Raw genomic sequence first — 15,004 nt, 5'->3', positions numbered from 1 at the left:
CGCACTGACGCACACGCACTGACGCACACGCACTGACGCACACGCACTGACGCGCACACGCACTGACGCGCACACGCACTGACGCGCACACGCACTGACGCGCACACGCACTGACGCGCACACGCACTGACGCGCACGCGCGCGCACACTGACGCGCACACTGACGCGCACACTGACGCGCACACTGACGCGCACACTGACGCGCACACTGACGCGCACACTGACGCGCACACTGACGCGCACACGCACACTGACGCGCACACTGACGCGCACACTGACGCGCACACTGACACGCACACTGACACGCACACGCACACGCACACTGACACGCACACGCACACTGACACGCACACTGACACGCACACGCACACTGACACGCACACTGACACGCACACTGACACGCACACTGACACGCACACTGACACGCACACGCACACTGACACGCACACGCACACTGACACGCACACTGACACGCACACTGACACGCACACTGACACGCACACTGACACGCACACTGACACGCACACACACACGCACACGCACACTGACACGCACACTGACACGCACACTGACACGCACACACACACGCACACGCACACTGACACGCACACTGACACGCACACTGACACGCACACACACTGACACGCACACACACTGACACGCACACGCACACTGACACGCACACTGACACGCACACTGACACGCACACGCACACTGACACGCACACGCACACTGACACGCACACGCACACTGACACGCACTCAGATGCCAACGCCTGTTCAAGACAGACCTTGTCTTGCTTGGTCATGTATCACATACTGTGTAGTTGGTTGATCAGAGTTCTATTCTAGTTCTCAGTGGAGGATGTCGTTCTCAACACGTTTCATTTTCTCTCTCTGTTTCAGATTAGCGGCGAACGAACCGTCGTTTATGTCGGGTCGGCTAAAGATATTAGACCAGCGGCACAAACAGAAACTGAATCTCAAAGCACTAGACGCTGTGCTCTTTGGCCCTCCCTCACGTAAGTACAACATACGTGTATATATGAGAGTGTTTGGTGCCACTACGGGGGTGTCTGGGTAAGAACCATGATTACTCATCATATGTCATCATACTCAGGAAATGATCAACAATATTACTCTGATCTGCAGACCCCCTTCTCTACATTCACCAGGACCTTTTTACCAAACCATCAATCCAAAGATACCATACATACTATAGTACAGTTTTCCTGTAAGGTCAATACGTCCGTAATGCTTTTTAACGTATGGGTGGTCACGGGAATCGAACCCACTATCATGGCATTGCAAGGGTCATGCTCTACCAACTGAGCTGTGCTGGACCGCCAATAAACAATGTTCCATTCCATCCCTCTCTCCCCCAGGTCCGCAACACAACTGGTTGAAGGACTTTGTGTTGATGGTATCTATAGTGATTGGGGTGGGAGGCTGCTGGTTCGCTTACATCCAGAACAAGTCTTCCCGGGTCCACATGGGACAGATGATGAAGGACTTGGAGAGCCTGCAGAGTGCTGAGCAGAGCCTCATGGACCTACAGGGACGGTACGTAACCTAGTAGTTTTTATTAAGGTTTTATAAAGGGTGTGTATACTTTTATATAGATGTTACAGGTATTGTCCTGACCTCACTAGAACACCTAGCCACCTTGTTAAAAGGTTCCGATCTCTTTGTGTAACATCTGATGCATTGGACTGGGCCCAAGGTTCGGGTATATTACGTGAAGTAGGTTGTTTTTGGATGGTGATGATGTCAGGTTTTCATGGCTCTCCCCAGGTTGGAGAAGGCGCAGGAGGAGAACCGCACAGTGGCGGTTGAGAAGCAGAACCTGGAGCAGAAGATGAGAGACGAGATCAGCGGGGCCAAGAAGGAGTCGTACCGCCTCCGGGAGCTCCGTCAGGGTGCCGAGTGTGAGCTCAGCCGCCTCAAATACGCAGAGGAGGAGCTGGTGCAGGTAGGAACCATTGAGAGTGTGTCGCATGTCATTAAGGTTGCAAAACTACCGGTCATTTACCAAAGTTACCAGAATGTTAACTAATTTTGGTAACTAACCGGTAATTTATGGAAACCGGTCATTTAATTTAGTAATTTTTATAAGGATCCTCCTTAGCTAACGCCATAATTAACAAGACATTACAAACAACCACAATCAAGACATAAACATTCAACAAGTAGACAATACAGATAATTAAAATACCTGACAGGAAACACATTTAAACTTCTTATGGATCAAATCTCTGCGGGATCGATTTGACAACATCCGATAAAAATGCAGATTTTTTTTTCATACATTTACAAGTACAATACACCAAATTAAAGCTTAACTTCTTGTTAATCTAGCCAACGTGTCAGATTTCAAAAAGGATTTACGGCGAAAGCAAACCATGCGATTATCTGAGGACAGCACCCCATCAAACAAACACATGACAATCATATTTCAACCCGCCAGGCGCGACACAAAACTCAGAAATAACGATATAATTCATGCCTTAACTTTGAAGAGCTTCTCCTGTTGGCACTCCAATATGTCCCATAAACATCGCAAATTATATTTTTGTTCGATTAATTCCATCGTTATATCCCCAAAATGTCAATTTATTTGGCGCGTTTTATTCAGAAAGACACTGGTTCCAACTCGCCCAGCATGACTACAAAATATCTAATAAGTTTACCTGTAAACTTTGTCCAAACATTTCAAACAACTTTCCGAATCCAACTTTACGTATTTTAAAACGTAAATAATCGATCAAATTTAAGACGGGATAAACTGCGTTCAATAGCGGATAAAATGAAAGTGGAGCGAGCTTCAGGTCACACGCCCCAAACAAAAGAGTACACTTGGCTATACACCCAGAAAGGAAAGGAAAGCTACTTCTTCGTTTCTCAAAAGAAAAACATCAACCAATTTCTAAAGACTGTTGACATCTAGTGGAAGCTATAGGAACTGCAAGCATATTTCTATTAAAACGGGCTTGCCATAGGAAATCAATGGAAAACAGATTGACCTCAAAAAATGTTTTCCCTGGATGGATTGTGCTCAGGGTTTCGCCTGCCAAATCAGTTCTGTTATACTCACAGACATTATTCAAACAGTTTTAGAAACTTCAGAGTGTTTTCTATCCAAATATACTAAAAATATGCATATCCTAGCTTCTGGGCCTGAGTAGCAGGCAGTTTAGTTTGGGTACGCTTTTCATCCGAATGTGAAAATAGGGCCCCCTATCCAAGAGGGGTTTTAACATTCAGTTGATACTATCTATTTCCTGTCCAGTCATATGGTCTATCACATTAGATGTTCTTTAATTTTTTTCTTGAAGGTGGATTTACTTTTTGCCTGAGAAATATGGATTGGTAAAAGTTCCATTCGGCTATAGCTCTATATAAAACTGTAGATTTTTAGGCGATTTGTCCTTGGCTTGAGTTGTTTGTAGCTGCCCTGAATTTGCCTGTCTGGTTTTGTGGTTATGCGTGTTGCTAGTATGTACTAATTGGACTGAAAAATATATATATATATTTTTAAATATAACATTCCTAAAGGAAATCAGAAGACTAGATAGTAATTTGTTTTTAATGTGAAGCCATGAGAGATTCTGATGCATTTGGATAATATTCATATGGTTAGAGCAATGAAGAGGTAATCTGCCAGCCCTGTTCTGAGCCATTTGGAGATTTTTTATATCTCTCTTTGCTGCAGATGACCATATAACTGGACAGTACTCTAAGTGTGATAGGACCAGGGATTAACCATATAACCGGGCAGTACTCTAAGTGTGATAGGACCAGGGATTAACCATATAACTGGGCAGTACTCTAAGTATGATAGGACCAGGGATTAACCATATAACTGGGCAGTACTCTAAGTGTGATAGGACCAGGGATTAACCATATAACTGGGCAGTACTCTAAGTGTGATAGGACCAGGGATTAACCATATAACTGGGCAGTACTCTAAGTGTGATAGGACCAGGGATTGACCATATAACTGGACAGTACTCTAAGTGTGATAGGACCAGGGATTAACCATATAACTGGACAGTACTCTAAGTGTGATAGGACCAGGGATTAACCATATAACTGGGCAGTACTCTAAGTGTGATAGGACCAGGGATTGACCATATAACTGGACAGTACTCTAAGTGTGATAGGACCAGGGATTAACCATATAACTGGAAAGTACTCTAAGTGTGATAGGACCAGCGATTAACCATATAACTGGACAGTACTCTAAGTGTGATAGGACCAGGGATTGACCATATAACTGGACAGTACTCTAAGTGTGATAGGACCAGGGATTAACCATATAACTGGGCAGTACTCTAAGTGTGATAGGACCAGGGATTAACCATATAACTGGGCAGTACTCTAAGTGTGATAGGACCAGGGATTGACCATATAACTGGACAGTACTCTAAGTGTGATAGGACCAGGGATTGAATCACCTGATTCAGAGTGCTAGATGTTACATACTCTGAACATTTTCTTGTAACAGCAATTCCCTTACCCATTTTAACAACAATATTATCTATGTGTTCTGACCATGATAAAGCTGCGTCCAAGATGACGCCTAGTAGTTTTGTTTTTTTCCACTTGCTCTACATGTATTCTATTCATCAACTAATTCAATTGGGGGTCATCAGCAAGCATATATCTTGAACCAAATACAATACATTTAGTTTTAGAAATGTTCAACACCAATTTGTTCATATCAACCCACTCAGACACCATTCTTATTTCACTGCTCAGTACATCTGTTAGCTCATTACATTCTGATGCTGCGGTATACATTGTAGAGTCATCAGCATACATGACCACTCTTGCTTTGTTCATTACTGAAGGTAAATCATTAGTAAAGATTTAGTAGAGCAGTGGGCATAGGCAGCTTCCTTGAGGAACACCACGATGTATATCTTTACTATTTGAAAAGCTACCATTTTAAAGAACACTTTTTGCCTTCTCCTGGATAGATATCTTTCTATCCAGGACAGAGCTACATCCTTAAAACCATAACATTTGAGTTTTCCTAGTAACAGTTCATGATCAATTACATCAAAAGCAGCACTGAAATCCAGCAACACTGCACCATCTAACTTCCTGCCATCCATACTCTTTAACCAATCATCTGTCATTTGTGCTAAGGCCGTACTCATAGAACGCCCTTCTTTGTATGCTGGAAACCTGTTATCAGACCATTACATGAGAAATAATCCTTGATTTGTACAGATACAATTTTTTCCAATAATTTACTTAACACAGGCAGCAAGCTTATAGTATGACTATTAGGACCAGTGAATGCAGATTTTTTTATCCTTAGGTAGTGGAATAACCTTTGACTCTTTCCAGACTTCTGGGCACACCTCATACATCAAGCACTTATTAAAAATATGAGAGATTGTGTAGATATTTGGTTAGCTGTGACTCTAAGCAATTTGGTGTCTAGATGATCTGTACCAGGTGACGTGTCATCAGAAAGAGACAACAGCATCCTTTCTGCCTCTTCTTCTTCTACTGGATGACATTTGAACCTGTATAGCCTCTCCTTCATGATACAATCTTTTATAAGGGTATATGACACGGAGCCATCAGTTGGAATCATAGCATTCCTCAATTTGTCCACTTTGCCTGTAAAATATTCATTAAAGTAGTTTGCGTTGTCATGTGGTTTTGTAATAAATATATCCTCTGATTCAACAAAAAGAGGCGGACATGTTAGAATTCCTACCCATAATAGTGTTCAACGTTCTCCACAGCTTTTTTCCCATCACCCTTCACTTCATCAATTTGGTGCTGATAGAATCCTTTCTTCTTTTCTTTGTTTAGCTTGGTCACAAGATTTATTCATTTACAATAACTTTGCTTATCAAACAAATTACCAGAATTATCTGCTACTTTTTTGGCATCATACCGTTGAATCATTAAATTTCTCAGCTCATCATCAATCCACGGGGCACCGTTTGACGTCACAGTGCATTTTCTTAAAGGGGCGTGCTTATCAGCTATACTCATAAATAATTCATAAACAAGTGTGATAGTGACATTTCAGGATCATCCGTACTACACACTTCTAAACATGGCACATTCTTAATCTCATCCACAAATGAGTCCTGATTGAACCCTCTGTAGGACAGGCGGTAGATTACCTTAGAGACAGCCTTGGGTATTTTAGTTTTCCTAGTGAGTGCAACCAAGTTATGATCACTGCAACCTAGTGCCACTGATACAGCTTTAGAACAACGTTCAGCCATGTTGGTAAAAATGTGATCGATACGAGTTGATGATGTGATACCAGACCTATTAGTGAACGTTCTGGTTGGTAATGTCATAACTTGGGTCAGGTTACATACATTGGCAACAGAAATAACTTTCTCTTTGGACAGTTTGTATTAAAAAAAATCACCCATTGCGCCTCTATTCCATTGAACATTAAGTCCTTACGTTGTTTTGCTTGAATATGCCTCTGGATGTAAACTGGAACTCCACCTCCATATCTATTTCTGTCCCTCCTGAACATATTGTCTCCATGTATAGAGATCTCAGCATCCTCAAAATAAGAGTCCAAGTGAGTCTCTCATATTGCCAATACATGAATATTGTTTGACTGCACTAGACAGCATATTTCATGACTTTTGTTCCTTAAACTGCATATATTCAAGTGAGCAATTAACAGACCTTTCTTTGGTATATTTACAGTATTTATACGTCCATTCATGAATCAGTAGCTGGAATCTGAGAGAGAGAGATACTCAGTGTGTGTATGTGGGTAATGTATACTTGAATAACAGAATTTTCTTATTTTTCATATAAAATATTCATTTTTGGTATAATCTATGTGTCAATATTGTCCACGAGTTTTAGTGGATAGACCATTTGGTGAAAGAGAAAATAGCCTAATTTAATAAAAAAAGCATCTAATCAACATTTAGAAAGCTTTTATAGAAATCAGATGCAACAATGTGGAGTGGCTTTCTAGTTAGTTGCGTGATGACATCACGTCCCCCCCGAGTACCTTCAAAATTATTTGGCAAAAATAATTTATTTGAAGAACCGTCTTTTTCATCATCATTTGTCGCAAAAAAAGAAAGTTAGACAAAATAATAATCCATCCCTGCCAAACAGCATTTTTATTTTTATCGTTCTTTAGAGCGTTTCTCCTATCTGCCGTTTCCATTACACACGTCACAATGTTTTAGTTTTGAGATATTGCTTTTGTCAATGGAGACCTGCCTAATGACATAATTAGCTATTAACTCTGCTACTCTTCCAACTATAGACTACGTCTGCCCCCAGTTTAGCCCCAAAACATTGACAACAAAAACATATAGACATAGTCAAATAAGTGTAAAAATGATAAAGGGTAGTTCATGCTGAAACCCTCATATTAAACACCAATGGTATTCACTAAGTTAATATTTAAGATAATGTTTTACAGCTTTGTCAATCTATTTTTCATATTTAAAACATCTTGTTTTATTATTCGATCTTTTACATGTTATGAAAATGACCTAAAATCCTTGAACGTTTCCGTACATCTGCTAGTTTACTGGTACATTTTCTCACCGGTACAATTCCCTCCCTTTGAAATGATAAACAGAATACTGTCCACCTGTGTCATGTGAAATACTGTCCCCCTGTGTAGCGTCAAATCCTGTCTCTCTGTGTCACGTGAAATACTTCCCCCTAGTGGCGCGTACAGTACAATGCATTCATATGGTAATTGGGATTGCAGTGTGGAATTCAGATCATATGCTTACCACACATAGAATACTATTCCTCTGTGTATACTGGTATTCCACAGTAAAGCATTTGACACCCTTCCCCTGTGCATTGCATAATACCATCCCTTATGTACAGTAACAGTACTGCCCCCACTTTTATGCCATGATACCGTTTTATTTCATACTTGTGCGACGCCTAAATGTGTCCCCCCTCCTGTCTCCAGGTTCGTATGGCCCTGAAGCGGGCGGAGAAGGAGATGCAGACAGAGTGGTCGGTGCCAGACGCCCTACAGATGTGGCTACAACTCACCCACGAGGTGGAGGTCCAGTACTACAACATCAAGAAACACAGTGCGGAGCTACAGCTCATGGTCGCTAAGGAAGAGGTAACTTCCTGGAGAACAAATGACATCGCTAAGACATCACGTCCTTTGAGAGAGTTTTTCTAAGTAGGAGCAGACTTTAGGGGGATTTTGGGGTGTAACAGGATTTGGTTCAAACCTCACTGGGTTCTGACTTTGTAAACGAGTTGAGTGTTCAATTCTGAGGTGCAATTTGGAACAAGCGTTGCCCTTGTATAATTGAAAACTTACACGCACGTAAGCACACACACACACACACACAAGCACGCACACAGATACACGGACAGGCAGACGCGTGTGCACACAGATACACGGACAGGCAGACGCGTGTGCACACAGATACACGGACAGGCAAACGCGCCCACACACACACAAAGAAACAAAATTAAAGTTTTTTTTTCCTAATGAGTTTTTTTTAATGACACAGCTAAATTACTTTTTAATTGCATTGTTTGTTTTTGCCTTTGTTTTTGCCTTTGCAGCGAGACTGACTCATCAGGCAATTTCAGAAGTCAATTAAATGCGGCGCTGTGATAGCAGAAACCAGGAGACACAGCAATATGTTGCTCTCATTAAAGTAGATGTGGCCCAATTTGAGGACTTATTGATCAAACTAGTCGCTGTAGTAAATTGTATTGTGTATCAGTCTAGATACCAGTCTGTTTCTGCTCTAGCCAACAGATTGTGGTCTTGGCAAGAGATGTACAGTACCTTCAGAAAGTATTCATACACAATATGTATTCACATACACTTATTACACATTTTGTTGTTACAGCCTGAATTCAAAAAATGGATTACATTGACTTTGTATCTCACCCATGTACACACAATACCCCATAATGACAAAGTAAAAACATGTTTTTAGAAATGTTTGCAACTGTATTGAAATGCAGAAATACTGTATCTCATTTACATATGTATTCACACTTCCTTTAGCAGCGAATACAGCTGTTAGTCTTTCTGGGTAAGTCTCGAAGAGCTTTGCGCACATGTATTAAACATTATTCAAGCTCTGTCGAGTTGGTTGTTAATCATTCTAGCCAGCCATTTTCAAGTCTTGACATTTTCAAGTCAAGCCGATTTTAAGACAAAACTTTAACTGGGCCACACAGGAACATTCAATGTTGTCTTGGTAAGCAACTCCAGTGTATATTTGTCCTGGTGTTTCAGGTTATCATCCTGCTGGAAGGTGAATTTGTCTCTGTGTCTGAAAGCAGACTGATCCAGGTTTTAAGACTGTGCTTAGCTCTATTCTGTTTCTTTTTATCCTCGAAAAACTCCTTAGTCCTTGCCGATGACAAGCATACACTCAACTTGATGCAGCTACCACCATGCTTGAAAATATGAATAATGGTACTCAGTGATGTGTTGTGTTGGATTTGCCCCAATACATAACACTTTGTATTCAGGACATAAAGTTAATTTCTTTGCCACATTTTAGCAGTTTTGCTTCAGTGCCTTTATTGTAAACAGGATGCATGTTTTGGAATATTTGTTTTCTATACAGGCTCCCTTTTCACTCTGTCAACTAGTTTAGTATTCTGAAGTAACTACAATGTTGTTGATCCATCATCTGTTTTCTCCTATCACAGCCATTAAACTCTGTAACTGTTTTAAAGTCACCATTGGCCTCATGGTGAAATCCCTGAGCGGTTTCCTTCCTCTCCAGCAACTGAGCTAGGAAGGACGCCTGTATCTTTGTAGTGACTGGGTGTTTTGATACACCATCCAAAGTGTAATTAATAACTTCATCATGCTCAAAGGGATATTCAATGTCTGCTTTTTGAAATGTTTTACTCATCTACCATTAGGTGCCCTTTGCGAGGTGTTGGAAAACCTCCTTAGTCTTTGTGGTTAAATCTGTTTGAAATTCACTGCTCGTCTGAGGGACCTTACAGATACTGTAATTGTATATGTGGGGAACAGAAATGAGGTAATCATAAAAAAATCATGTTAAACACTATTATTGCACACAGAGTGAGTCCATGCAACTTATGTGACTTGTTAAGCACATTTTTACTCCTGAACTTATTCAGGCTTGCCATAACAAAGGGGTTGAATACTTATTGACTCAAGACATTTCAGATTTTCATTTTTTAAATACATTTTTTAAAAGGTCTAAAAACATAATTTCACTTTGACATTATGGGGTATTGTGTGTAGGCCAGTGACAAAACATCTCAGTTTAATCCATTTTAAATTCAGGCTGTAACACGACAAAATGTGGAAAAAGTCAAGGGGTGAGAATACTTTCTGAAGGCACTGTAGGAATGTATTCATGAACAGCTGCTACAATGGGCCGATTTTTCACAAGATAAGGCATGAACATGTAGCATAGAATGGATATATTGAATGATAGTGGAGATCAGCCATATAGTGTTGTTAGGTTCTCAGTCTCAGAGTGAAAACTCAATCGACACTATGAAAGCTTAAAGATATACTTCTCCTTAATGCAACCGCTGTGTCAGATTTCAAAAAAGCTTTACTCAAAAAGCACACCATGCAATAATCTGAGTACAGCGCTCAGGCACCAAAACAAGCCATACAGATACCCGCCATGTGGAGTCAACAGAAGTCAGAAATAGCATTATAAATATTCACTTACCTTTGATGATCTTCATTGGAATGCACTCCCAGGAATCCCAGTTCCACAATAACTGTTTGTTTTGTTCGATAAAGTCCATTTATGTCCAAATACCTCCTTTTTGTTCGCGCGTTTAGTTCACAAATCCAAATTCACGAGGCGCAGGCACTTAGTCCAGACGAAAAGTCAAAAAGTTCCATTACAGTTCGTAGAAACATGTCAAATGATGTATATAATCAATCTTTAGGATGTTTTTATCATAAATCTTCAATAATGTTTCAACCGGACAATTCCTTTGTCTTTAGAAATGAAGAGGAACAGAACTCGCTCTCACGGCCGCGCGCCTGACTTAGCTCATGGCATTCTGCCAGACCCCTTAGTCAAACAGCTCTTATTCTCTCCTCCTTCACAGTAGTAGCCTGAAACAAGGTTCTAAAGACTGTTGACATCTAGTGGAAGCCTTAGGAAGTGCAATCGGACCAAATTTACACTATCTTGGATAGGCAAAGACTTGAAAACCTACAAACCTCAGATTTCCCACTTCCTGGTTGGATTTTTTCTCAGGTTTTTGCCTGCCATATGAGTTCTGTTATACTCAGACATCATTCAAACAGTTTTAGAAACTGTTTTCTATCCAAATCTACTAATAATATGCATATCTTAGCTTCTGGGCCTGAGTAGCAGGCAGTTTACTCTAGGCACACTTTTCATCCGAACGTGAAAATAGCACCCCCAGCCATAAGAAGTTAACCTGACCTGATCTCGATGCCCCTTCATCACAAATCCATGTCTCTTTCCCCTAATCAATGCCTGCCATATGTGATCACTTCCCTGCACTCACTATTTCAATAGGATACCTGACATAATGTAAATGTTATACATTACCCTCTCTCCCTCAGTGAAATGAATAAGTATATTTCATATTGTCAGAACCCAACAGTGTCTATGTCTTTGTGTCAGGCAGAGAAAATCAACAGAAAGAGGAGTAGTGTGTTTGGGACCCTTCACGTCGCTCACAGCTCATCACTGGACGAGGTGGACCACAAGATCCTAGAGGCCAAGTAAGAGAAGACGCATGCTCACCATTCATTTACTCTGCTGTCAAGTCATGGTGCTGTGCATTGTCACCTTGATCCGTATGTCTTTGTCCATTGAGCTGAATGGATGTGAGACGGCTGATGTGGAAAGGCTTGGGGATTTATGCCAGATCTATTGCTTACTGACGGAGGCTAGCAGGATCCCCACATATGTCAAACTCTACCTATCGGGTATAAATACCTATTAGAGTAACTTGTCCATGCATTAGTGGTATCTGCTTCAAATATAAACACACAAACCCAGGTTTCTGGATAAAGGCCAGTACTGCCAGAAGAGGATGGGCCTCCCCTCTGAGCTGGGTTCCTCTCTAGATTTCTTCCTTCTAGGGAGATTCGCCACCGTGTCTCTGCTTCTGCTTGCTCTTTGAGGTCTAGGCCGGTTTGCTGTGAAAGCACATGGTGATAACTATTGGTATAAAAATGGCTTTCTAAATACATTTGATTGTTTCCAGGAAGTCCCTGTCGGAGGTGACTGCCTGCCTGAGGGAGCGCCTCCACCGCTGGCAGCAGATGGAGAAGCTGTGTGGTTTCCCCTTGGTGCACAACGCTGGGCTTCCCAGCCTGACTGCCACCCTGTACTCAGACCACAGCTGGGTGGTCATGCCCCGCGTCTCCGTGCCCCCCTACCCCATCGCCGGTGGGGTGGACGACCTCGATGAGGACACTCCTCCAATCATTCCACAGTTAACCTGTAAGTGTGGAGGTTGTCATGGAAATGCAAAAATACTCCATTTACAGTTGTAAAGTGACAGAGTGTGTGGTCAGTATGACCTCAACAAGGCTCAAATAGATTTAAGATGTGTGTTTTTAATTTGTGTGTATTCAGTATCCACTATGTATGATTATGATAGTAACCATACAAACCCCTCTCTCTCTGGTTTTTCCCAGCAGCCTCTATGATGCGGCCCCCTTTAACACGCAATAGCAGCCTGTGCCGTTCCCGCCGGAGCCTCTACAGCACTTCAATGACGTCAGCTGACCCCGACCTGCTCTCCATGACCAGCTCACCCCTCTCCTATCATCCCGAGGGGGAAGAGGGATATATCTTCTTCATGGAGAGAAAGGGGTATGTTACCTTAAACCACTTCTGCCCTATTTTTGTGCGGGTCCGTTTATGATAATGCGTTCAGAATAGAAAGGGGAAAGGGAGATACCTAGTCAGTTGTATGACTGAATACATTCAACTGAAATGTGCCTTGTGCATGTAACCCAACCCCTCTGATTCAGAGGGGTCTGAATCTTTGAATATGTGCTGATCTGACTTTCAGTTTCTTGCTCCCTCCTTCATTTTGCTCTCTGCTCTCTCTCTCTCTGCTCTCTTACTTTCTGTTCTCTTACTTCCTCTCTCTCTCTGCCTCATACTCGCTCTCTCTGCTCTGTCTCATACTCTCTCTCTGTCTCTCTCTGCCTCTCGCTCGGCCTCTCGCGCTCTGCTCTCTTTTTTGTCTTCTCTCTCTGCCTCTCGCTGTGCCCTTTCTCTCTGCGCTCTATCTTACTCTCCCTTACTCTCTCTTGCTCTCTCTCTCTGTGTGTGTGTTCTGTCTCTGTCTCTTATTATCTTTATCTCCCCCTCTTGGAGACAGGGATACTCAGGACACGTGTTCAGACACAGACTCTCTCAACTCCTCCAAGGGGCGTAAACAGTCCTACACCAACCCCTGCACACCGGGCCCAGAGACCCCCTACCGCAAGATCTCCCGTGAGGAGCTGATGATGCTGAGCCAGCAGGAGCCTCAGTCTTATGTCCGGGACTCACCTCCTCCTCAAGGGGGATCCTCGGCCCCCTCCCCAGCCCTGGAGCACCACAGACACAAACACAAGGGTTCGCCCGACCTCACCCGTGGATCTATCCCAGAGTCCCACAGCATGTCCTTCGCCACTTCGTCAGCAGGCAACAAGGCCATGTACAACGGCATCCTGGAGAAGTCCTATAGCATGGGCCAGCTGCACGCGAGCATGACAGGGGCAGGCGGGGTAGCGGTCGGGCGCTACCCGTCCCTCACCTCAATGGACAATGAGGGCAGGGGGACGGGGGCCAAGGAGCAGAAGCAACCGAGTACCTCCTCCCAGGACTCCAGTGGCAACGGAGACAAGGCCAAGAGGTCCTCGTCCAAAATCAAGAGCTTGTTCAAGAAGAAAAAATAGTCCTACACACAGAGAGAGAGATTCTAGCCTTAATAAAAAATGGCCGTCATCAAACGAAGCCAAAACATTATTTTTGTTCCTTTTTTTTCTCTTCCAAGATGGAATGTATCTCTGGCTGGACCCCTCAGACCTCTTCCAGATCGGTAGCCTTATTTTTCAATAATGCCTTTTTTTTTTCACTCATAGGGCGCTGCTGATGCATACCAGATCTGACATACACCTGGATAGGTATTTTACTTATCAGCTGACCACATCATATGTTGTAGCAATCTGTCAGTCGATGATGTGGCGCGCAAACATTGGTTGATGCATGCAACGTATGAGTAGGGTAACGCGACCATAGCTTCACATTCAAGCCTTCAAAGGTCACAGAAAAGTCAAAAGGACAAGGGTCGTGCCAGCTGCCGTCGCCCAGGCAATCGTGAAGAGCATTAGCCTGGTCACTTCTCTTGTCTTCTCTTGTTCTTTTTGAGTTAAAGAACCCCAAAATAAATAACACTTGTTCTATCTGGAAACTGAGGGGGGTTTACATGGTGGGCTTGTTAGCTTGACATCACTTCCTGTCTGACAGAGGCTCCTGAGCTCTGGACTCATTTCCTTTGAGAAATAAAAATCCTGCTGAGTTTGTTGCACTACTGCCTTCCTGTTTTCTGGGAAAGGACCGCCGCTGTGTGCGGAGTAAATATTGATGTGTAGAAGAGAATGATGTATGGATAGAGGCCTTGGGGAGATGCAACATGTGGTAGACTATTGCAGCCAGAACCAGTTGGTGCGTTTTCCAATGTCTCTCGTTATGGATTGTTCTATATATATATATACACACACACACACACACACACACACACACACACACACACACACACACAGAGAGTGAGGTTCGAAATTATTGACACCCTTGATGAAGATGAGCAATAATGACTATAAAATAAATAATTCAAATAATGAGCTATATTCTATTCTAAAAACAATTCTACTATACTGAACAAAATATAAACAACAATTTCTATGATTTTATTTAGTTACAGTTAAGGAATTCAGTCAATTTAAATAAATGAGGTAGGCCCTAATCTAGGCCCTAATCTCACAT

At 42.5% G+C, this 15,004-nt stretch overlaps 1 protein-coding gene across 2 annotated transcripts in view; it reads left to right on the top strand.

The window, feature by feature from the left end:
* The window catches only part of LOC120049566 (stromal interaction molecule 2-like), an 87,193-nt gene extending 72,644 nt beyond the window's left edge, over positions 1-14,549 (top strand). The window contains exons 5-12 of one of the 2 annotated variants that reach the window (XM_038995844.1): positions 906-1,021; positions 1,385-1,562; positions 1,794-1,971; positions 7,954-8,115; positions 11,636-11,736; positions 12,225-12,463; positions 12,661-12,838; positions 13,356-14,549. In XM_038995844.1, the coding sequence (XP_038851772.1) occupies positions 906-1,021; positions 1,385-1,562; positions 1,794-1,971; positions 7,954-8,115; positions 11,636-11,736; positions 12,225-12,463; positions 12,661-12,838; positions 13,356-13,917 (1,714 nt within the window). In that variant the 3' untranslated portion in view covers positions 13,918-14,549. The remainder of the gene's footprint in view (positions 1-905; positions 1,022-1,384; positions 1,563-1,793; positions 1,972-7,953; positions 8,116-11,635; positions 11,737-12,224; positions 12,464-12,660; positions 12,839-13,355) is intronic. The other variant, XM_038995845.1, reaches the window with a different exon arrangement.
* Positions 14,550-15,004: the final 455 nt, after the last annotated feature.

Source organism: Salvelinus namaycush, chromosome 6 (assembly GCF_016432855.1).
Source record: "Salvelinus namaycush isolate Seneca chromosome 6, SaNama_1.0, whole genome shotgun sequence".
NCBI lineage: Eukaryota > Metazoa > Chordata > Actinopteri > Salmoniformes > Salmonidae > Salvelinus > Salvelinus namaycush.
Note: the sequence above shows the minus strand (reverse complement) of the source record. Positions and strands in the feature narration are given on the sequence as shown.